Here is a 25,003-nt window from a genome sequence, read left to right as displayed (position 1 = left end):
GGTTACATAAAATCTGACCTGGCTTCAGCTACACTACTTGAATTATGTTTCAACGCACTGAACAAGAAATGCCTATTTTCATTACACTAGGTCTCATCAAATATTTGGGTCCACAGTCTACTCACCATTAAATTTGGGGTCACACGAAGAACCTTCTCCTGCAGCTATGACACTAACCGTCAGGTCAGCTTCTGCCATGCCTCTGGAATTTAGCATGCAAGTGTATGTCGTGGAACCTGTCAAAGATCATCAAAACAAAATGATTTCATTTCATTATGCCATCACACCATGCAGTAAGTGCATAAGAAACACACAGTGAATGCAGCCATCAAAGTTGGGTTGAAAATACTCACACATTCACAAAAATACTTAGAAACAAGCATTATGATAATTATCTCTACTTGCTAAAGCATTACTCAATGCCTTAGCTGTTTTGAAGGGTTTGATATTTTGCTGCCACACAGCATATTTTTATGCAGCATTCTAGATAATGGGAACACAAAATTTCGAAGTAAGCTACTCCTGTGCAACAGAAAGAGATTGCAGAAGTTAATTGTGCACCCGTTAACTACAGTAAAGGGGGTTTTACTTTGAAGCTGCAGAGAAAATACCTTACAACCAAATAAGTAAACACTCACATCACTGCTCAAAGCAGCCAGTTATATTAAGATACAGTTCCTATGCTTTATGGCAACATTTGTCTCATTTTCCCTTTATTAATTACTTCTCTCCATCTTGCAGGCTTCCACAGAACTAGTACGTCAAACTCTTGCCTTTGCTTCGAGTTGATGAATTCGACCTCACCCTGCCATCTGCTAGCGGCTTGGTTAGCTCAGATGGCAAAGCGGCCGCCCCGGAAAGGTGGTGGTCCCGGGTTCGAGTCCCGGACCAGGACGAATTTTTCTTCAACTGCGAGGCTTTTTCTTTCGAGGAACCCATATGGGTTTCCTCTGTAGCAATTTGCTACGTTTGGGAGGATGTCTCACCAATAGTGCATCAGCGCATAATAAGAAATCTACATATTGTGTAGTGCAGCAGACAATTAGCTAGAAATCAGAAATCACAGTAAGCTTACATTCTGCCTTAACACAATATCTAATCAGTACTCTATTGCTCTACAAGACACTTTTGGCTGAGAGGAATCATATATGCAAAGTAAATAACTAAGCAAGCTGAAAATTTTTAATAAAGTGTGTCAGCACAATTTTGTTAATACAATAGATAAATGCGGGTACTCAGGCAACCAAACCAGAACATACTCCTAGAATAAAACAAAATGTGTAATAACTTTTAAAAACCAAAAGGATACAGCACTTGAATGCTGCAAAATAGCAATACCTTGATTTGGGCGAGTTGGTTCATCTTGAGAATGTTCTTAAAACAGCACTATGGATGAGGGCAAAAAGTACACACATGACATGATGGTTGCTGATTTTTCAATGCCTCTTCTGTTGTTTGTGTACTTTTGTCCTTACATATTGTGCTGTTTTAACAACACTCTGCAAAATAACTGCTGGTCACACATTTTGTCATGACAAAATGTTTGTGCTAAAACTGCAGCAGAATTAAATTATGGACCCTTGCTCAGCAAGCACAAAAGAGTGTGATCCAACCTGCTGGCTTGCACATGTTGTTGCTAAAGATGAAGTCTGTCGCAGCTTGAGCATCAGGTCCGGTAATGTAAAATTTTCCAAAGTACGACATGTTGAAGATGGCCGCATTCTTTCGGCAACTCAGACATTCTTCCTTGATCTGAAAATGTAGTGCATGAATAAGAGTAAGACATTTGAGACAAATCCAAAGTGCAGGCTCCTTAGTTCTATGCCTGCCAAATCATCCACAGAGTCATGGGTAGGTACCGTCTGTCACACTTCACCACACCACCTCAGGAAGAAACCCTGTGTCATGCATGCTCCTAGTGCAATGGCATCTGACCCCACCATTCTGCCCTGATTTTACATAAGGCTAATTCACCACAGCATTTTTGCGAGCAATTGGGGTACGAAGCAAAAATGAAGATTGGGGGGGGGAGGGAGGTTACTTAGAATTATATTTTTTATAGAATAAGACTGCATATTTAAAGAACTGAAATTCGGCAGCCTGTTACACTCCTTTAACAGGTGACAGCGAAAGCCTGCTGCATACTTGGTAATGTGCCATCTCACATCGTCGCGTTGCTGCTTTTGCATTTCGGCTTCTTCAGCTTGTTTTTGATGCTTAGCTGCGACTTTGCGTGCTCATATAGCGGGGTCAGACTCATGCCAGCGATGTTTCTCTTTGACTTTACATTGCATCCTTTCAGCAGAGCACTGAAATGTATGCTGTTGTGTGTGATGTATGGATGATTTCAATGAATGTATGCACCGTTCGCTTCACTTTGCTGAGCACTTGTAGCCTCAGCCTTATTTGGGGTATGAGCAATTGCTTACGGGGGTATGAGCCATTGAGATAAAAAAAAATTAAATTATGGGGTTTTACGTGCCAAAACCCCTTTCTGATTATGAGGCACGCCGTAGTGGAGGACTCCGGAAATTTGGACCGCCTGTGGTTCTTTAACGTGCATTTAAATCTAAGCACACGGGTGTTTTCGCATTTCGCCCCCATCGAAATGCGGCCGCCGTGGCCGGGATACGATCCAGCCATTGAGATGGTCACGTTTCCTTTTTTGTACCACTCAACTAGACGCAGCGTTTCTGTATGTTGTATGCATGATTACAATGAATGTATGCACTGTACACTTCACTATCATGAGTGGTTGTAGACTGTGCATTACAAGAGAGATTAGCCATTGCATTTTTTGCTTGCTTAGGGAGGCAGAAACAATTGCTGATGATGATAGTTTTTGTAGCACTGGACCGGACAGCTTTTTTTTTAAGGCCATCAGGGGTATGAGCCACTTAAGGCTTTCACTTTAATAGTAATAATAATAGCTTTTATAGAATACGAAAATATTGCAGGACTAGAAAGTAACATCAACAAAGACCATGCGACACAGACAGTAATTGAGGTTACCACTTAGGAATTAAAAGATTAAATGTTACTGTCACACTTTTGCCAAAAGTGATGTTAGAGGACTTGTATTAAATTAAGAAAAATTGACAAATGCATGCAGGTCAGTACATTTAGACAGTAACCAGCAGCATCTACAAAACACCATCTCTTCTGGTTGAAAACTGGCTGCACAGCAACCTTCACTGCTGGCATAACAGCAGGCTAGCAGCAACGATGCTTAAAAGCAGGGAGTGTGAATATCAAATTTCCAATTTTGAAGCGAATTCTAATAATGAAAAGCAAGTGTGTATCGAATTAATACTTTTCGAATATTTTTCAAAGACTATTGGTTTTGCAAAGATGAATTTTTTTTTCGCCAGCCAGAGGTATTAAAAAAGGAAAGTAAGTTTATTGCACAGCAAATCACGTAGGGGAAAATTATGGTTTGTGGTCAACAAAATTCTCTCATACAGCATTTTTTCTTTACAGTATCACAGCAGCAGTTATTTAATGTTGTCATGAAGGAAGGATAGCTGCTCGACATGTTCGAGGAGCAATGACACCCTCCTGCATATCAATATCACAATTCCTTCAGATACCAAAAAGAGCTGCTCACTAGACACACCAGTCTCTGTTATCAGCAGGTGTCTCTTTTCAAGCCGAGCCAACAGTGGGCACCATGCTTATATGCCACCACTCACGTGGATCTTATTGGTGTAACATTTCATCATGCACATATCTTTCAACCTGTGCTGCCACAAGCAAGTGAAAATTTCTGTTGGTTGATGAGCTTATCAAATTCTTTCGACAGTGCTGACAAAGAAGGATCCTCTTCAGAAGCTTTCAATTTGTTGACGACATATCTGGGTTCCTGGTATCAAAATTTTCTTTGCTTCTTCTAAAGCCAGGTATTTAATTTAGTTTGCCATTGAAGCATTCTGGTGGTACTCAACTACATTAGAACGAAGGTCTAAGTACATTGCCAAGCTTGTTACATGGTCAAATTTGTTGTTTGGAAACTGTGTTTTTAAACACTAAGCCACATTAGTAGCAGACACCATTAGTAGTGCCAAGTTTCCACCTGGTGGCTGGTATTGTCTAGCTGCATGAAGAGGCAGTACAGTGTGGGTACTTGAGCTGATATTGTCGGGTAGCCACAAGCACCTGCAGGCACCCAGCACCCTGCAGGCACCCGCAATACAGTCTTCATGCTTCGCCGCATAACACGGCTGTATTGCGGCGAAGCTGACTTGGAAAAACCGGCAGTAGCAATTTTTGGAGGTTCTAATATTTCTAATAGTAAAACTGTCTTTCGAATAGAATCGAATATTAATCGATTCGAATTTAATAGTCGAAGTTTCGAGTATTCGCACACCACTACGTAGAAGCACAATATGTTGTGACAAGCCTTGCCATAACTTGTCTGTTGCCATCAGTGCTACTAGAGGTTGGATTGCGCAACATTTTGACGAGACGCACAGAAGAGACACACACCACAGAGCGCTTGTTTTTTTTTGTTGTTGTTTCTTGTTTAATTTTTTGTCGCTACCGCCCTCCCCCCTGAGTATCTTCCTGTATTTATTCCACTGACAAGGGAATAAAACAATAGTAGAGCGCTCTGTGGTGTGTGTCTCTTCTGTGTGTCTCGTCAAAATGTTGCGCAATCCAACCTCTAATATGCTATACCAACACGCCCAGTCGTCAACCTTGGCAGTGCTACTAGTTATTCAATGGCCTTTAGCATGCTGTTTCTCATCTATTCCACCCAGTTGCCAAGCGGACGCACAGAATGCTCAGACACAAGCATGTAAGTTAAAGAGCATCTTTATATGCACTTGTGATGGCAAAGAAAACACAAGAGTGTTACAGTCATAACTGGGCATAACTATGAACAGAGCTGCATGACTGAATAAATTCGATGTGCTTAGCATAAAGTCCAGTTTTTCACAGATATAAGGAACGCTCAATTCACCTTCCTGTTCGTGAACTCGTTCATGCCAGTTCAGTACCAGTTCTGTGTCAGTTTCATTCTCATACAGAATGGGGCTGGCCCATTCTGCATGGTCCTGCTCAAAACTTGTGTAGTGTGAAACAATGATGTACAGGTTCCAAAACGCTGCGCTAGTGGAACAGTGGAGTATGAGAGCTCCTGTAGTAGTTAAAAAAGTTCAGCCAAGCTGATAGATTTATAGGCTTGCTATGACATGTTGCATTGTTAAGAAATGTACAGGTAAAGTGAAATAAAGAAGCACAAAATTAAGAACCATGCTGCATGAATGAAAATTTTGCTTTAACTTGTTAAATTAACTGTAATGTAACCAAGCTAAATAGTATTTGCTTAAACATACGGAAACAAAAATTAGCTAAACAAGATATTCAAGGGCAATAGATTCATCTGGTTTAACATCCTCAAGCAGCACAGTGTCTATGAGAGATATATAAAAGACACCACAGTGGAGGGCCCTGGACTAAATTTCAGAAATTGTTACGTTATCGGGTTTAATGTCTTGAAACTGCACAATGCGCTGTGGAGGATGCTATAGTAGATGACTCCAGATTAATTTTGACCACCTGTGGTTCTTTAACGTGCACCCAATGCACTGAATATGAGTGTTTTTGTATTCTGCAACTAAGACATAAGCCCATGATCTGATTCTCAGCAGCACAATGGCATAGCACTGAGCCACCAATACATGTTGGACTGTTTTGACCACCTGGGATTTTTTAATGTGCACTGAATGCTTGGCATGGTGACCTTCTTTGTATTTTGCCTCCATCAAAACGTGGCTGCCACATCTGGTGGGTCAAACATGAAACCTTGTGCTCCACTTCAGCAAAATGCCACAGCCACTGAGTCATCTCAGTGGGTAGCTAAAATATGTTTAGCACACTGTCACTTTAGTGAGGATGGGCAGTTGGGAACAAGCAGAGAAGAGCACAAAAATGGCCTGCTAAAACACGGTATTAAGACAAGCATATAAAAAACTTATTGAATTCTATCTACTGCTGCTGCTTCTCCTTCATGAAAGTGATGAAAAAGAGTAGTTGTCACCTTCAAGAAAGTATGTGCATTTGCAGAAACACACATGGTGCATGAGGTAACAACATCGAATTCCTGTAGACATTAATGTTCTCATTTCATCTGAGTAAGCGCTTAACTTTGATTTCGTCAACGCCCCTGTAGCCTACCTAAGCACATTTATTCCAGAGTAACAGCTTCCAGTCTGACATACGAGATGAAGTTTCATTTAGTCCTAGTCGCCTTACATTGACTACAGTGACTTGGAGATTTCTGCCTTACTAAAAGTGGCAGAATATTTCATTTTTAAGATAAGACAAGAGCTCATGCCCACTTCTCACTTGTGACAAAAAAGAAACATGCACTGGCAGTGGTTGAACATCATTCAGGCAGTGGAGTTTCTCAAGCAGGTTGATGCCATCAATAGTGAGACCCATAAAAAGCCAATAATAGCCACTAACACACAGCGTCAAAGTCGCGGAGTCAACAGTCAGGCTCTCTGTGCAAGAGGTACTTAGGTGCCACTCATAAGTAATTGATTTCCTTCCTCCAACAGGGCCTGTGCGACCCAAGATTGGCTGGCTGTAAATTTTGTGACCGCATCACCCTAAATTTTACATTCAAGTAACATCCCAATATTAGAGCATTCTATTCTGCTTTGTAGGGCATCAGTGAGACGGAGACTAACAAAAACTAAACCATGCTAAAAGCTCCCTAAATGCTGCTATTGTGGAAGAATTGGCCCACATCAGCCCTTACCATCTGATTCAAGCATACAGCTGTTTTCGAAGTCAAATTAAGTCAGTAAATGAGGCTGAAAGTGGTTTTTATTGAAGCCTTAGTTTGCACATATCAGTAAAGGAGGAGTGTAAAAAATTTGTAATTAATATTTTGAACCTTGTATAATTTTGCTATTTCTGAAGTTATCATTATGTCCTCAAATACCTCATGCACCCAGCATTGCAAGATCTGTTGGCGAGACTTTTTGTGATCCGTTTGTAAAATGAAACATTTTCTTTCTTTTTCAGTTTTCCACTATAAAGCCCAGCAAGCTTAAATGCTTTGCAGGAAAGCATGTTTCTTGTTTCAGGGAGAACAGACATGCACACACACAAGGGCTAAGTGCCAGTAAGGAAGTGGGAGTGGAATGAGGGTAACAGAGCTGATACTAAAACAAAAGTGGTCTAGGAAGTTGGAAAATAGAAAATTTTTCTGGGTCATCAGAGCTCCCTCTTTATGTTACATTTGGGCAAATACTGCGGCATAGGTTCAGTTAGCTTAAATGTGATACACATTATCATAGTTAGGTCATCATATGAAATGTGCTCAAGATATCAGGGTGTTCGTGCATCTTGAATGTTGTAGCCAGATGTAGAAAAATGGACCTGTCCTATGAAGTGTACATGTGAAGGCTGATTACATTGCTTCCTCAAACTTGAGCAAGAAGAAAAACATGAATCTCATTACCCTTTTTTTTTTTCTTCTTGGTTAGTTGCTTTCTCTAGTTATGTGAAGGTAATCTTTAACATATGATGACACCCCTCTGTCATAGCAGGAGACAACATGATGGCCATGTATTTGAGATTCAATAACGCCAATTGTGCTTGCCACTATCACTGCCATTTGAGTGTTGCTTTTCTGAGCACAACTTATTTTATTCATTCCTTCTGGAAGTGTTTCTACTTCTCCAGACAATACGGGGATTTTACTGCTTATGAGCAGAACTTCCAAAAACAGTGAAACATTCTGGCTGATCTGGCAGGCACAAAAACTGCCTAAAGGAGACTATGGCCAGAGGTAAAGGAATGCAACAATGACGACTCTCGAAGAAAAAGAAACCATTAGAAAGACAGCTAGGAGGATGCAATACTCACAATCTTATGATGGCCTGGAAAATCAAAAGTGTAATCCAATTTCAACCTGCCCTCATAGGTGTAATCCTTGTGTTTCTCATTCTCATAGCTGCCATAATAATCGTAAGCAAAAACCTGCAATGCAGAAATAGTTATGCAAATATCACACTACTTTTGTGTGCACTGTAAGTGGCTTGCATTTGAATAAGATGTGGTTCGTTCAGCTATACGGGGTGATCATTTTTAAGTTCTATGAACGGGTAGCATAATTTTGCCCTTTATGGCAGGTAGCATAATTCTTGCCCTTGAGCTGTATTATTCAGAGGCGGACATTACTAGCATGAGAAATCAAAACATATATTCAGCTAATTAACAGAAATGTATTACTTAATTTTCTAATTAATTACTTTACGGCACATACTGCAATTTACGAATTGTAGCCGGTGAGTATGCAAGCCATATCCACTAATGAATTTCCAGGATGAGACCAGCTTTGAGATATTTCCCAAACTGAGGGATGAAATTCATAGGCATTCCAGTTACTTTTGTGCTTCAATGTATAAAAGAACATTTTGTGAGTGTAACAGTGCATTTTTACGGCAAGTTTGATGGCGCATATGTAAAAAAAAAAGACAGTAGAACCTAGTTCATATGTTTTGGGAAAAAAAAATGCGAGAAAAAACGTACAAACTGGGAAAACGTACGATCCCAACTAAAAAATTCGGCAGACCTAACTATTGTTGACATCTACGAAATGCGAAGCGTCGCACAGATCGTTGCGGCACGAGACGCCTACGCGTGCCAAGCTAGTGGTGCTCCGGCGGCCCGACACACGTTTTGTTGTTTTCCTATCAAGTGGTGTTTCAAGGGGGCGATGGGAAACCGAAGCGAAATTGAGCTGGTGGGCGACGCCGAATGTGATGCCTACATTGCGCCACCTGCAGCAGGGAACGGCGGCGAGTTTGTATTATCACCTACTAAAAGTGTGCAGTACACCACCAACTGCGAACCGCGCAGTCTACATCTTGTATGATACCAGGGTTCGCGCAGAGTATGAAGTCGATTTCATTTCTAGTCTCACCATTCGGCCTCCTCCACGTCCACTTTTGGCCAACCCGCTTGCGGAAAAAGGTATTCATTATCCGCATATTATTCTGTTCTGCAAACTCTACTAATAACTCTCCTCTGCTATTCCTAGAGCCTATGCCATATTCCCCCACTGACTTGTCTCCGGCCTGCTTCTTGCCTACCCTGGCATTGAAATCGCCCATCAGTATACTGTATTTTGTTTTGACTTTACCCATCGCCGATTCCACGTCTTCATAGAAGCTTTCGACTTCCTGGTCATCATGACTAGATGTAGGGGCTTAGACCTGTACAACCTTCATTTTGTACCTCTTATTAAGTTTCACAACAAGACATGCCAACCTCTCGTTAATGCTATAGGATTCCTGTATTTTACCAGCTATGTTCTTATTAATCAGGAATCCGACTCCTAGTTCTCGTCTCTCTGCTAAGCCCCGGTAGCACAGGACGTGCCCGCTTTTTAGCACTGTATATGCTTCTTTTGGCCTCCTAACTTCACTGAGCCCTATTATATCCCATTTACTGCCCTCTAATTCCTCCAATAGCACTGCAAACCGCGTGCTGTAAAACAGATGGGTGAAGACAGGGGCGTAGCCGGGGGCTTATGGCGGTTCAGCCCCCCCTGAAATGTTTTCGTGCTGCCATGCACTGCTGACCAAAACAAACCCCGGCGCCTGACATCATTCGGAATTTTGTATGGAATGTCCATTTCACACTCAGAAAGACATTTCAGCGTGAACATTGCAAACTCGGGCTGGATTTCGCGGCAACGCCCATGCACCGGGAGTCACATAACGTAAGGAGCTCATCTGAGCACAAAGTTTCAAGGACGTTTTGATGGCGAGCGGGCTCATCGCTTCATCTCGCAGAGGTCGCATAATCTACGAAGCGCATGGATTTAAATTCCAAAACTTTACGGGTATAAAGTTCTAATAAACAAATGATGTGAAAGGTGCATTGAAATTTCCAAAGTTTTCCTTTAGATTTTCAATTCCAGAACTTTGTGGGCTCAAAGTTGTTATAAACATTTGACGCCAAAGATGCATTGACTTTTCTAAAGTCGTACATCGGACCATACAATGAGACAGATCAAATCAACACACTATCAGACAAGTTGACAAGGCATGCAACGAGGTCCAATGAGACGAAGCGTTGTGGTGGTTTATTTGTGCCATCATGTCACAGATAAGAATAACAACATTTTTTTCACCTGCGCCAAAGCATCCATGTCAAGACACTAAGATAACTTTGCTGGCACTAAGATGCTAGCAAAGATAACTACGTTCTTATTTATTTTTCTACTTTGACTTTTAGTCACGCGGACACATTGAACCTCTTCAATTTTCTTGTTCTCGCTACCCACAGGCTGCCAGAGCGAGCCAGAATGCAAGTCTTTTTCTCGTGTTGCCCCAACCACCACTCGGCGCACTTCGGTGCGTGTTCGTTTTTCTCTGGCCGAGTGGATTTTCACCTGCCAGAGTTTTGGACACCTTCGTGCTAGCAGACGAGAAAAAGAAACAATGGGTGCTCGCCGCCATCACTGTGGGGACTCGATGTATTGCAACGCGTTTGCTTGAGCACAACCTCGCCGGAAAGTCTTGTCGCGCCAATGTAGGATACCGAGCAGTATGCGTATGGTTCTCTGTGGACCAAGCGTCTCACGTTTTCTTCAATATTCCTTCGGTAGCCATATTAGGTGCTCACAGTAGACATTTGATTGTGGCCAACATGCTTTCCGTTGCATTTTTTTTTTTCATTTCAGTGCCCCCGCCCCACAAAAGAAAAAGAAAAGACATTGTTGCGGCACAGCGAATTGCCACATGGTGAAAGTTAGATTTCGTTACTTCTTTTGCAGAAAGTAAAGGGCCACGGGAAGCTTCAGTTGCCGGATACTATTACTATATTATTGTGATGGTAATTATATGGTCACTCCAGGTGCATTCCAGCTGTCGCCGTTGCCCTCATGTTCCATATGAAGTCCAAGGGCGATAACGTCATGACCGTGCGCCGCATGCTGCATGTGCGAGTGAAAGCGTGGAGGGGGGGGGGGGAGGCATGGGTGAGCTGACGATGGTGGCTTAGTCTCGTGCACACAAGGGAGAAAAGCGGGCAGGAAGCGCGCCGCCTTGCGCTTCGCGCGGTACATCAGGGGGAGTGCTGGGCCGGGGGGGGGGGGGGGGGGGGGGGCTTGAGGATTCTGTGATCTGTGAATCTGTGATTGCCCAAGATATTTATTTGCCTTGTTTGACGCATTATATACAGTGACTTTTTCTTAGCCACGTAGATTTTTGGAGACTTATATGTATATTTAAATATCTTGTTGCGAGGTTTTGTGTATACGTGCAGTGAACTTTGTTTCCAGTGACACTTTCTAGCCATTTATCAAGCTGTATCTTCGCATTTGTATATTTCATTGCATCTTTGCATTTCTAATGTACAAGGGCGAGTCAAATGAAAGTGAGCCAACCAATCCCGCGCAATAATGGTTCGATTCATTATCTGCAAGGCGTGCGCGTAGCACGCAGGCACCTCTTATTTACAAAAGTGACACGCAGGTATGAGGATAAATGCTCTTTAATGCTCTCATACACTGGGTTGAATTTGGTTGCGTTACATAATGGATGATCCAAAAATGGAACAGTGTAGTGTCGTGAGGTTTTCGAGAGCTGAAGGTGTTTCCCGAAAAGAAATTAGTCGCCGTACGCCTGCCGTGTATGTTAAACATTGCATTTCATTGGCCACTGTGAAGCATTGGAGCAAACTGTTCAAAGATGGACGCGAAAGTTGTAAAGACAATCCAAGACCGGGCCAAAGCCACCGTGCAATCACCCCCAACGCAATTGCAAAGGTTGGTGAGATGATTAGACAACAACGGAGGATAAGCATCGATGAACTGGCAGAGCGTGTGAACATCAGTCACGATTCGGTTCACACCATAATTCATGAACATCTTGGTTATCGGCTCTTGTGTGTGCAATGGATGCCCAAGATTTTGAACCACCGCCAGAACACAGAGAGGTTCGGCGCTGCCTTGACTCATATGATCCGGTATCACAATGAAGGTGACGACTTTTCGTCTGCAGTTTTCATCGGGGACAAATCATGGTGCCACCATTACGAGCCTGAAACACAACGGCAATGCTTAGAGTGACAACATTCGAATTCATGACCCCCAAAGAAAGCAAAGGACGTCATTTCCGCTGAAAAGGTGCTGTTGACTTTTTTTCAATCGTCAGGGGCCATTACTGATCGAATGGGCTAAACCTGGAGAGACTATCAATCGTTTTCGATAGTGTGAAACGCCGGATTGGCAGCATGTCGCAACCAAGAACAAACCACGTGGAGAACTCAGAAACGGGCTCATGTTGCTCCACGACAGTGCCCGTCCCAACGTCGCTGATGTAGTTAACACAAAACTGGGAAAGTTCAAGTGGGAAGGCTGCAACATCCGCCAGACAGCCCAGACCTGTTGCCTGGTGACTTCCACAATATGGGGCAATTGAAAAAAACAGCTCAAGGAACCAGATTCATGTTGGACGATGACGTAAAGGAGTCAGTTACAGACTTTTTGAAGCAACAACCCAAGGAGTTTTATGAGACAGGAATGCTCTCTGTTGCGACTATAGTTTCGGTGCAATTACTCACAATACACGACCGGTGACAGCTCATCCCGCGCAATACATTTGAATGAAGGACAGTGTCATTGAGATTTTTCCCTGGCCATTGCATATGTACAAAAATGTAAACAAGGTTCTTGAATAACAAAGCTTCATTAAAATATTTGTCGTCAACTTCATTTCATGGCCTTTACATTTTTCATATCAGCGCCATGCACTGCTTTGCTAGTTTCGAACTGATATAGTTCTAAAGTTCGTGTGATATTTTCTTTGCTTATTAAATAGACAAAAACATGGAAGCACTGAAATCAGTTATTTCGAACACAATTTTTGGGACATACGAGTATATTCTTTCATGAAAAAATACACATTTTACTTGTCTTGACATTGCACAGCATTTAAAAATTCGTTTGCAGTATCTTTGACAATTGCAATGCAGTTATTATTCATGCATTTGATCCCTCCACAAATGCCTCCCCCCCAAACGATATTTCTGGTTATGCCACTGGGTGAAGATGCTTATCGCAATAGGTTTGACGGTGATAGCTATGAATGCAGCATGCGACGACCCGGGCTAGGATTTGCTGGTACCGGAATATGGAACTGTGCGCGCCGTCATTTTTCGCGCGAGACGGACGGCTATATACTGTTCTTGATCGTGCGCGCCTCACCCCTTTTGTTGTTCACACGGGACCTAGTGGCGGAAAAATGTATACGATCGCAGTCTGCAGCAGGGAACGGCGGAGCGTTTCGGTTATCACCTATTAAAAGCGTGCTATATGCTATCCGACGGCACCACGCACTGTGAAACAGATAGGCGAAGATGCTTATCGCAATAGGATTAGCGGGGATAGCTGTGCATGCAGCGTACGCCGGCCTCGGAGAAAATTTGCTGGTACTGAAATTAGAAACTGAGTGCGCGCGTCGGCATTTTCATGTGAGACGGGCGGGTGAGTACTGCAATGAAGCTGCCGTGGCGAGCACCTATATACTGTTCTCGATCGCGCTCACATCGCATTTTTTCTTGATTACATGGGATCTAGCGGCCAGAAAACGTATCATACGATTGCAGTTCAGCAACGCACTGAAGGTTGGTGCCGGAAAATCATGTTTTCCGGGAACGTATGAACCGGTAAAAAAATGTGCGCAACTCTATTGCGTAATTTCTTGTGTTCTGGATTGCGAACGTTGGCAAAGGGAAAAAGTACGTAACGGGAATGCATCAACAAGGTTCTACTGCAATTAAATTATGGGGTTTCACGTGCGAAAACCACGATCTGCTTATGAGGCACACCGTAGTGGGAGACTTCGGATTAATTTTGACCATCTGAGGTTCTTTACCGTGCACCTAAATATAAGCACACAGGTGTTTTTGCATTTCACCCCCATAGATATGCGGCCACCACGGCCAAAATTTAATCCTGCGACCTCGTGCTTGGCGGCACAACACCAAAGCCACTAAGCAACCACAACAGGTGCATATCCCTAAACTGGTGTCATTGTGGAAATTAATTCCAAATGGACACACCTTGCAAACTAACAGGCTACAATTCATAAATTGCCAAATGTGCAGTAAAGTAATTAAGAAGTTAATTAGTGAATTTTTGTTGATTTATTCCATATTTGTTTGGATTTATCATGTAAGTAATGTGTTCCTTTCTGAATAATCTAGCTCAAGGACTAGAATTAGGCTATCTGCCACAGAAGATTCCTAAAAATTCCGGAAAACTTAAAGATGATCACCCTGTATATATATATATATATATAGACACAGACACACACACACATTTCAAGTGCCTACACAAATACTGAGTACAGCCTCACATAAGTAAAAATTTAACTCCTTCAAACAGCTTATAATAGCAAACATAGTACAAAAATGCAACTAGAAATAATTCTAACCACAGGATGATGACAAGGCTGGCCGTACAAGGGCTGCTGTACAAGACCTACTGCGCCAGAACATGTGAATGGCCCCCGGCATATTCATGATGGTACGTATATTTAAAGGATTCTGACATTCAGTACAGTACAGGGACATCAAACAGGAATATTAAGTTCAGCTGTATCGGTAAATAACACTTCTGCAATAGCTAAATGACCCCTCTCACCATGAAAGAAGGCTTAGTAAATCGAGAAAACATGCAGAAAAGAAAGACATGTAGAAACACTGCCCTGAAATTCTTGCACCAGCTTACCATGGTGTCATGGATTTTGGCAGCACCTACTCATTAGGTGTAGATAATTGTTCAAAGATTAAATAGGACTACTCGGATTCTAAAGAAACTAAGGGCTCAACCTAACAAGTTTTCATAACATTTTCCTCACAAAACCCGCCAAAATACAAGAAAACAGTACTTTGAAATCGATGATGTCACACTAACATTCCAGCACTAAGGTCTTAGCATGAAATTCAAGCAGGTGAAAGTTGTCGTACATTTTTTCCAGTAATATTTAACATTTTTCAGCCAAATGAATGTAGTTATGAGAGAATAATTTAAAAGTCTAAATTGATTGAGTATAGTAAAACTGGTACAGCGCAACATAGAAAGGAAGAAACAAGCCGCGCCGGCCAGATAAAGGAACAGAGCACTGACTTCATTGCTTCATTACTACTTTATTGCGCTGTACTATATTTAGCATGCAATACCAACTCGCCCAATTCTCAACCCTAGTGGATCGAGTATTGCCCTTTGGTGTGTCCTTAAAATGTTAAAAACAGTACACTAGCAAACTATATGTACATAGCTGCAACATGCATTGAAGAGGCAACATTCTTGAATGCTTTCTTCAAAGAGTGTATAAATTCACTGGGCGCTACAGGTGCCAGACAGCTAGCATAAGAAAAAAAAGAAAGCTAAGACGATTTTGAATTATGGCGGGCATTTAACGTGCAAAAGCTGCACAGTGGGTTATGACTCATGAGGGAATGAGGGACGCTGTAGTGGAGGGCTCTGGATTAATTTTGGCCATCTGGAGTTCTTTAACATGCACTTAAATCCAAGTATACGAATGTTAGTGCGTCATGCCCACACAGAAATCTGGCCACCACGGCCGGGACCGAACCAATGACCTTGAGCCCAGCAGCACAACATCAAAGCCCACTGTGGCGGTTAAGGTATATGGGTCTCCAAATTTTGCTGACAAGTGTGCAGCTGCTCTCAGAAGTTACTTGAACATGATAACCTGCCCCCACTCCCCTACAAAGAGTCAGATTCTTCTGTAGCTTGGGTATGCAACTTAAGTCCCACATGCACGTGCAGAGTGCAATTTTATATTCTGGCTTCAAGTTTCTATTCTGGCTTCAAGTTGTAAACATAATTCTGCAATTTAATTATTGCCATCATGTGCCAAGATAGGGGGTGATGAGTAAAGAATAAACAAGGTGTTACATTTAAAGAGAAATATTGTAGTATTTACCTCTACAAGCCACCGCGCACTGATCATAATTATAAGCAGCCCTAAATTTAAGTACAGTTGCATTAACCACACTTGAACATTATTTTGTGTTTTGCAAGCCAAACTGAAGAGTTCCAGTATATAAATTGAATGCGAAGAAAGGAAGAAAACAGTCTCACAGGTGCAGGGCTGTCTTTAGCAAACCAACCAGGTCGTTCCCAACCCAGTCGCTCTTGGAACACACAGCCTGCCTGGGAAAGAACCTGAAAAATCAAGGGAAGCCGTTAGAAAAGGTCAATAAACATGGGAAACTATATCAGATTGTAAATGATATATCACCTCATGCAAAGGATCTTTCCGCATGTTTCTTGAGGCAAGAGGTTCATCATTCGGATAGACAATGGAATAGTTCTTGACATATGACTCATGACTTCGTTCTCGAATCCACTGGTTGTTTTTGGTCAGTGAAGGGGAAAAGCGCCTTTAAATGAAAGCAATAAACTTGGTTAGTTTATGGGTGAACACCTCATCAAATAAATAAAACTAAAAAATTTAGTGCTTACAAGCTGCTATAGAAAAAAATATTGTGCAAACAGATGATATATCAATTTGCAGAAAATACGTACTGCACTGTCTAAGTGTCATGGAATGTTGCAATAATTATTACACTAAACATGCATTATACCAGCCCCCATCAGCACCAAGATATTTCTAATGTTGTAAAGTTAGTGCTCCTTCTTGTCAAAACACCACTGCAATACTTGCCAATGACGAAAGCACTGACAGCTAAAACTCTTAGGTTACTACCCATTTCATTCACAAGTCTGCACTTGTGAAACACAGCTACTCCTCGTAACAAACTTTTTGCACACTACTCTAAAAAATAATTTACAGGTTGACTGTTATCTTTGATTTCTCAAGAGAGTTCAACAAAGTAAATTACAGCTGACTGTTGTGTCATCCTTCTGAATATTGACCATAAACTTCTCAAGTTTGAGTGTTTTCTAAATAACTGATATCAGCATATGACTGTAATAGCCATGGCTCATATACACGCCAGGTAACAACTAGTGCTGTACAAGGTTGTGTCTGTTGGTTTCTTTACTTTCTTTAACATACATTGATCTCCTTGACTGTTTGTCCTTGCTGGTACATCTGTATGCAAATAGTTGCGCTCCTTACCACGAGGTTCATGACGTAATAACATGCAGATTGTTATCATTATTAGGTTTGTACACATAAAAGAAATACAGAGGGGAGAAAGAAAGAGAGCTAGCTGGAAACAGCCACCAGTAGGGGCACAATGCCTGCCGGCTCCAGAAGGATAAAGGTACTTAGAAAAAGAATAATGTGTGAAGAATAAGAGAGAGGTTAAGAGGGAAGTGGAAATAATGGATGAAGATCAGAGAGAAAAACAAAAAAGATTGAATAACACAAGAATAAAACATGCATCTGCACCACGCACTCATTGGGCAGCAGTTAACTTCTGGAAAATGGTCCACAAAGAGGACAAGAGGACTCACTTAAAAAAAAAACTTCCCCTACAGGCAGTCGAAATCATAAGTTTTCTATCATCTGTAGGCTTGGAAGGGATGTCTCACCATGAAAACAATGAACCAGAAAAGGTTGGTTGTTTAAATATACAAGTTGACATTTTGTCTCAATACAGTTGAACAAAAATTTATAGAGTAACATTTCTCTTTTTGACCTGAAACGTCTTTAAGATTGGTCAGAGGAGGGTCGCTTGCTAAAACCACATGTAACAAAAATGTGTTATAACATTACTGTGTATATCTTTGCAACCGTACTACCCACACGCCTTATGGGGTATTATTGCAAAGAGGAAAGAAGCCACTACTCGATGAGGCATGTGTCGTGTGCACAAATGACGGCTTTGTTGTGCCATGCATGATGCAATCAGAGCTAAATTTAGCCTTGTGCTACAGAGAGGCATAGCTCGGCAGTATGTTTGTCCATCCAAGCACGAATGGCCACATTTGAGAGAGCCCACTATGCCACTGTAGGTATAATTTACCAAATTCAAACTCGTGCTAATCAGGAGTTAAAAGGCCTGCAAGTGTGCAAATTGTTGTAGAAATTTAACGCTTGCTTGGCTATGCCCCCCCTGCATTCACATATGGTCCACACATGGTCCAGAAATGGTGTGAAGAATCTCAGGCAGGAAGATTGAGAGATATTCAACCCCTCTGGCTACGGCAGAATGTGTCCCTCTCCATAGGGAGCGCAAGTGTAGGAGATAAAGACAAGTGCAGAAACCCCAATCAAGTGTGGAGGGTTCGAGCACTGCAGGGCAGTCTCAGGCATCACCAGTAGGGAGGTAATTTCTTTACATAGTCCTCAAATGCTCTCTGTAAAACGAGTCCACCATGAATAGCGTGCAAGCATGATTGCAAATTTGGACCTTAAGACCCCCACTAGGTGTAACTTAGGTTTTGTATGTCAGCTTTCTAATATTGTTACGTCGACTTTCCGGCAAAGAGCGAGCACGTCTTGTATGTACGAGACATACGATTTAGTAGAAGACTGAACTCAGGTAGTAAACTCTTTTCTGGCAGCCAGCTGCCGAACAGTGGGATTTCCAAAGAGGTCGCTGAGCTTCTCCTTGAAAGCATCCCAGCTAGGGATCTTGTGCTCATGTGTCCGGAACCAGACACAAGGAGTTCCGCCCAAGTAGAATAGGACATTCACTAGCATACTGGTAGGTTCCCAGCAGTTGCTTTGGCTAACACGCTCATACAGGCTGAGTCAATCCTCAACGTCGGCATTATCTTGGCTGGAGAATATGCCAGGATTGCGGGGATTGGTAACTGTAACAGACATTGTTGTCAGGGTCACAGGAGTAGAAGCAGACAAGGTGTCGTCACCGGGAGCCATGGCGGAAAGCAGGATGGTGCGGCCGCTGCGGAGCTCTGTGGCGAGGATGGGGAACGGCACCCTCCACCAAAATATTACGCGAATGAAAGATTAAGAACTGGAGACTATTTACAGAGTATATTTACAAAAGATAACTGCAGCACTGGCTAGTTCAGTCGACAGCTCGAGAGCCAGAGAGCATTCGTCGTCTTTGTCGGGGCACCCGCGTGCATCGTCCACAAGAAACACACAATATGCCTGTATCAATATGTGAATAAATGCAACTTTTGTCTTTGGTTAGTAAGCAATTTCTGTACCCTAGTGCCCATTCACTATCTGCAGTCTACACCGTCTGCAGTTACACAAGACATTTCACATACCTCATCCCTGATACAGCCTATACCCGATTTTTCATGCTGTTCATTGCTTTATTTTGCATGTTACAGCAGGAAAAAGCAAGAAGAACAGGGGGATTTGAGGAGCTCAATTTCCTTTTTTAGTCACCATTATATGAAGCGGCAGACAGTGAAGCCAGAGAAAGCATAGGGGCAGTTAACTGTTTTGTTAAATTAAAATGTAGAATAATCATTAAAAGGGAAATGAAAGTGGACAAAAAGGTAACTTGCTGTAGGTGGGGACCAAACCCACATTTCAGAATTACGTGTGTTGTGCTTTACCAATTAAATGGGCCCCTCACCAGGTTTGGCCATTTTAAGCAAACAAGCATAGTGCATACATGACATGCTGACGATCGTGCCGGCAAAATATTGTGGCGCTGCACACCCGCGAAATGAGCTCAAACTTCAAACCAAAAGCTGCGTGCCTTCCCTCTCAAGGAAGTCCCCTCCCAGCCAGAGAGTCATGGTCACACAAACAAAAGCCACTTCACAGTGTGTGTTTTGTCACTCACCATGACTAATCATCCAATGCCAAAGGTGTAACGCAGCAAAAAAGGAAGAGAAGGGAAAAAAAAAGAGGCAGGGCTTGACACTGCAGTGTGGCCCTAGGCTTCGGTAGGGCACAAAGCAGGGAAGGAAGACTACTTGGGAACGCTACTAGACGCAGAGGGAGAGAGTCTCTGTCAGCAGTGACACTCGCCTCCTGGCAGCATGGCAACAGGACAGTTTAATTGATCTCCTCCAATAATGAATCTATTTGAAAAATTACTTTGGTAAACTACTCCTTAGACAGCGTTTTACAGCTTCCAGTGTATAACCAAAATTTACAATGGAGCCTGCTGAGGAGCCCTTAAACTACTGCAGTGCCACTTCTGGTTACTTTCTTGCGTATTAATGTACAAAATTACCCCAGGAGGGCTAGCCAGTGCCACTAGAGTGTACTAGAATGGGGGAGTGCATTCAGCGGATGCTGCAGCAAGCTCCAAGAGTGATGCAAAAAATGCTGACATTACGCGCTGATATTGCGGCAGTGCTGCCGTTGTAATTAGTTACTTATCCTGTAGCTCTGGTTGTTTCAGCTGTGCCCATTGGCTGTGCTGAGTTCACAGGGCAAGTTGCTGTCATCTGCTTGATATGCTGCTGTCTTCTCGATGCACAGACTTTTTTTGGTTTTGTTCATAGTTGTTTCTCCACTTTCTTTACAGCATGCTGGTGGGAAATGAAATCAATGCTTCTGCCACGTTGTGTACCTTTTAGGTGAGTGACTATTTTGCACGGTGCAGGCAGTATGATAGTCACTTCCACTCAACAGTGCTGTCTGCCTGACGTATATGCATGAACATTTTCTCTGGTAATTTGGAACGATGAGTAAACCCTGGTGAATGAATGAATGTTTTGCACCGAGTAGCAACACTAGATACAGCAGAGTGAAATGCCTGTTCAAGCTCTAAGCAACCATGGTATGGTCCCTGACACGATATGCGTCCGGCCAGCACACGGGCAGCAGGGCGCCATTCAGGTGAAGGTGACAGTGGCACCACCAACATTCTAATAAACAATGCCTTAGCACAAAGCCCGTGCTAGATCCATCTTCCTATCTAGTACACTCTAGCCCACTTAGGGTTAAGGCAGTGGACATGGAACACCCTTCTAACTGCAGGTGTCACATAGTACATGAGCTTAGGAGCCAGCAGCTGGCCAATAAACCCACATTATAGTACCAGTACCTCATGGTATCAAGATACCCAAATTCGAGGCTCTCACTGCAATTCACTCTCGCTGCAAGAATAGAAAGATCCGAAGGGCTCGGTTTTTCATTGGTCACAATCACACAACATAACAGATAACGAAGCCAGAGAAAGCATAGGGGAAGTAAAGTGTTATGTTTAATTGAAATGTGAAAATAATCAGTTAAAGAGAAATGAAAGTGGGCGAAAAGATAACTTGCCGTAGATGGGGATTGAACCCATATCGTTAGCATTACATGTGCCAGTACTATGTTTTCTTGTTTTTTTTGTTTTTTTTACTAAAAACCTTTTTTTTTTCCACCAAGGCGGCACTACAGGTGTTGAAACTAAAACCAATGGATCTGATAAATGTGCAGAAGCTCTGCCCTAGTAACCTTGCCGTCAGTGCCATAGAAAGTTGTTGCCAGGTATAGTATAGCCCACTGGCTTTCATCCTCTTTTCCATTTAAGAGAATGTATTCAAGCACCACACCAAGCCAAATGTAGTACCTTCCATGAGATACAGTCAAACCCACTTATAGCAATACTCAAGTGCCAAGAAAATTCCATTGTTATAGCCCATAATTCTTAAACAGGGTTGCATGAAAAAATCAGAAGGGACAAATATCCAAACATTTTAATTAGATAGAGAGAAGTACAGTTGAACCCACTTATAGCATTACCGGGTTTAGCAATACTTGGATGTAACAATGAGCAGCCCTGGCACTGTAAACTTTAGTGTGTATTCTATGGTAAAATAAACCATTTACTACTATGTGCCCATGCCGCATTACTGGCTATAACAATTGAATCTAGCTACTATGTGTTTGTGGTGAAAGGAGAAGGAATGCGAAATTCAGGAGGGAAAAAAAATGGAAGCCACTTCGCCACACCCGCATTTGTGCCATGCAACCCGTACAGCACGCTTTCATTGCCTCTCCTGTCTCTCTTCTACCCCTCCAATGTTGGCGTGAGGGTAGAAGAGAGATGGGAGAGGGGCGAGCAAGGCCAGCGATGCAATAAATCGTGGCATGGCGGGGTGCACAACGCAAAGGTAAGTGTGATGAAGTAGGCTCGCATCCCTCCCTCCCGAGGATTTTGCATTCTTTTTATTTTTGGCACACACACGCGCTAGCCAAATTTAATTGTTATAAAGGAAACACGCATAGGAGCATTTCATTAAGCAGTTCGTTTTATCATAGAACACATACGATAGCTGACAGTGCATCGGCTGCTTATTGTTATCGCCAATATAGTATTAAAACCAGTATCGTTATAAGAGGATTTGACTGCATAAACATGAGACGGATAGCACAGAAACCCCATGCTCTACCTCAACTCCATGTTACTATAACACCACAATTGTGTACAAACTGAACCTGGCAATGTTCAACACACAAAGCTCATCATGTAAGGTTAGCTTAGCAGAGGTCCTGAAGCCATTAGTATCAGGTGTTACTGGGATGTCATAGAGCTTAGCGAAGTTAGGAAACTGAGGTGGTATTGGGGGCGAGGACTTGCGGAGTCGCCATCTGTCGGAAGCGCCTCCCTTGCATAGTATGAGAGATCACGCGGCGCGCTCCTCGTAGGTTTCGCTTACGCTGTTCAATAAAAACACCCCGCGGCAGCCCTCCTGGACATTTATATTTATGCAAGTACTCTCAAAACGAGGGAAGTTTTTGACTGCCGATATAATAATCTTGGGCAAACTGAAAGCACAGAATCGTTCACAGACGCTATCTCTTTGCCAAATACATACAGTGAACGCCACTGCATGCAGTCGCCGCGATGGAGTCTCCCGAACCGGCTTGTTGCCTGAAAGGTAGGCAAACGCTGAGAGTAAACTATGTGAAATATGTTCTTATAGTGGGCTGTCTGTATAACCAAATGGAACATAACAGAATGAAGCCTCAATGCAGCGATCGCACGGGTTCGCAGCGACCGACTGCGCGTCTGCATGCATGTCCATGCACAATGTTTTGCTTTCGCTGTGAGCGCGTTTTCGCACCATGCCGTGAGCTTTAGGTCGCAGCATATGAGCATTTAACAGTACACTAGCAACCATTGTTGCGTGGTCGCTATCAGAACTGTTCAAAAATAATTTCATTATATACACTTCGACACCTACAGCGACTGTGACGTGTCGTCGCGACAATTCAACCTTTTTTTGTCTTCTAATTTCTTGGACATTTCAATATTATTTATCAAGTTGTGTCACACTGTATGTTTATCGGTCTTCTCAGCGTGCGATGTCCCTCTGCTTCTTTTTCGTAATCCTATGCATTTATTCATAGCACGAACATGTCCATGTGCCTTGCCTTTTTATAATGTGTGTCTTACCGCTCCCCTTCCGTTCCAGTGAACTTGCCAGTATCTAGCACCAACAAGTTCATAGACTAAACTGTCATGATATTAGCCGGTCAGCGGGCGTGGGCGAACGTCTCAGTGCGCATTTTCTGCTACTCACCGAACATCGCAGTCCCGGTGCCGTAGCAGAAATCTTCCTCGTGTCTGTGCCTGCTGCATACCCGAGTTGCAGCCGATGGCCGTCTGCCAGTTCTAAGTTTCGCGAGCCAAGCTTCATGCAGCTTCTTGTCCTGCGGCTACGTGTGAATAAGGCTGACATCGGGCTCCGCTGCCTACGTCCGGCACTGCGGCACTGAGCAGAAGCATGCCATGTTGCACGCCTCCAAAAGCAGCCACTACCTATTATAGTGCTTTCAAATGCTGTCAAGCAGATACCCAAGACGGGAGAACCTCACCACTTAACCAGAACCGCAGCACAGGTGGGACTTTCATTTTCAACTCGCTTCGGCGCTTCCGAAGCAGCCGACGTGGCCGCTGTGTCCACGTGATCCCTCATGCCACGTCACGCCAATGATGGCGCCAGCTTTTCCAGTGGTGGAGCTCGCCCCCAATATACAGTTAAACCTCGATATAGCGAAGTCGGTGAAATCAGCAATTTGCTTCATTATATCAAGATTCCGTCATATTGAAATTTGACCTTTCATGCAAATAATTACAATCGCTGATAGATTTTCCTTACATGAAAGGGGCCACAGAGTTTTCCAAATTATCATGCAATCGGAAAAGGCAAATTTCAATGAGAAAAAAAATTAATTTTTTGAATTTGAAAGTCAGTGATGAAAAGTATGGTTTCATGCTGTGCTGATGATGTCTCCACATCAGCAGTACAAAGTGAAGCCAGCCACGCAATCGCATCCACTCTGCTTCCGCAGCTGATAGTGTTGCTCACAGTGGGACAACGCTATCATGAAAAGTGCTGGCAGTGGGAAGCGAATGCTTTGTCTGCCTCTTGTCTCAACACATCTCTGAAACTTGAGATTACGCAACCTCCAGTACTGAACCCATGGGAAGACAGCGCACATGGTGCCACTCCATCTCGGCATGCCCACTCTTTGCACATATGGCAGATTACATCTGAAACAGGGTGCGCTGGCTGTGTATGCACTCAGCCGCACTGACAGCCATGCAAAGCCACGGACGCATTAGGAAAGGAGATGTGCAACAAGCTGCCCCCTGGCCCTCTCCCCGCCCCCCCCCAGGTGTGCGCTTTATTGCATTACCTTGCATTCACTCTCTCCCCCTTCCCCCCCTTGTTCGTGCAGGAAGACAGCACCCATAAAGCCACCATCTAAAACAGCGTGCAAGGGCTGACAGCCATGCAATGCTACAGCCCCGTTAGAAAAGCAGAGAACTGTCTATTAAGGATTTGGAAGCCTTGTTCTGTAGGGACACTATCAACAGACACCCTGCTCAAGTCACAGCAGGAATAATATTCACTCTTAGTTATATACATAAGTCAAATACCTAAGCCAGAACAGTATTAACAGGGTACCTGAATCACGAGAAGAACATTTCCACATAATTAAAAATAAATATGCGGATCCCACACACTATTGGAACTGGTTTAAATGAAGCTTTCATTTGTGTTTGAGAAGAATGCTGTTCTCGTTCAGCAACAATGTGCCAGTACAGCGCACACAACAAAGTTGGGTACATTTTCATTGGAAAACTC

At 43.0% G+C, this 25,003-nt stretch overlaps 1 protein-coding gene across 4 annotated transcripts in view; it reads right to left on the bottom strand.

Annotated features, from left to right (window-relative positions):
• Sardh (Sarcosine dehydrogenase) overlaps window positions 1-25,003 on the bottom strand; it is a 199,428-nt gene that overhangs the window by 105,306 nt on the left and 69,119 nt on the right. For all 4 annotated transcript variants that reach the window (XM_072285142.1, XM_072285140.1, XM_072285141.1 and 1 more), the window contains 5 exons: window positions 16,305-16,446; window positions 16,145-16,228; window positions 7,885-7,998; window positions 1,614-1,752; window positions 126-236 (listed from right to left, as the gene is read on the bottom strand). In XM_072285142.1, the coding sequence (XP_072141243.1) occupies window positions 126-236; window positions 1,614-1,752; window positions 7,885-7,998; window positions 16,145-16,228; window positions 16,305-16,446 (590 nt within the window). The remainder of the gene's footprint in view (window positions 1-125; window positions 237-1,613; window positions 1,753-7,884; window positions 7,999-16,144; window positions 16,229-16,304; window positions 16,447-25,003) is intronic.

The sequence above is a fragment of the Dermacentor andersoni genome, chromosome 1 (assembly GCF_023375885.2).
Source record: "Dermacentor andersoni chromosome 1, qqDerAnde1_hic_scaffold, whole genome shotgun sequence".
NCBI classification, from domain to species: domain Eukaryota; kingdom Metazoa; phylum Arthropoda; class Arachnida; order Ixodida; family Ixodidae; genus Dermacentor; species Dermacentor andersoni.
Note: the sequence above shows the minus strand (reverse complement) of the source record. Positions and strands in the feature narration are given on the sequence as shown.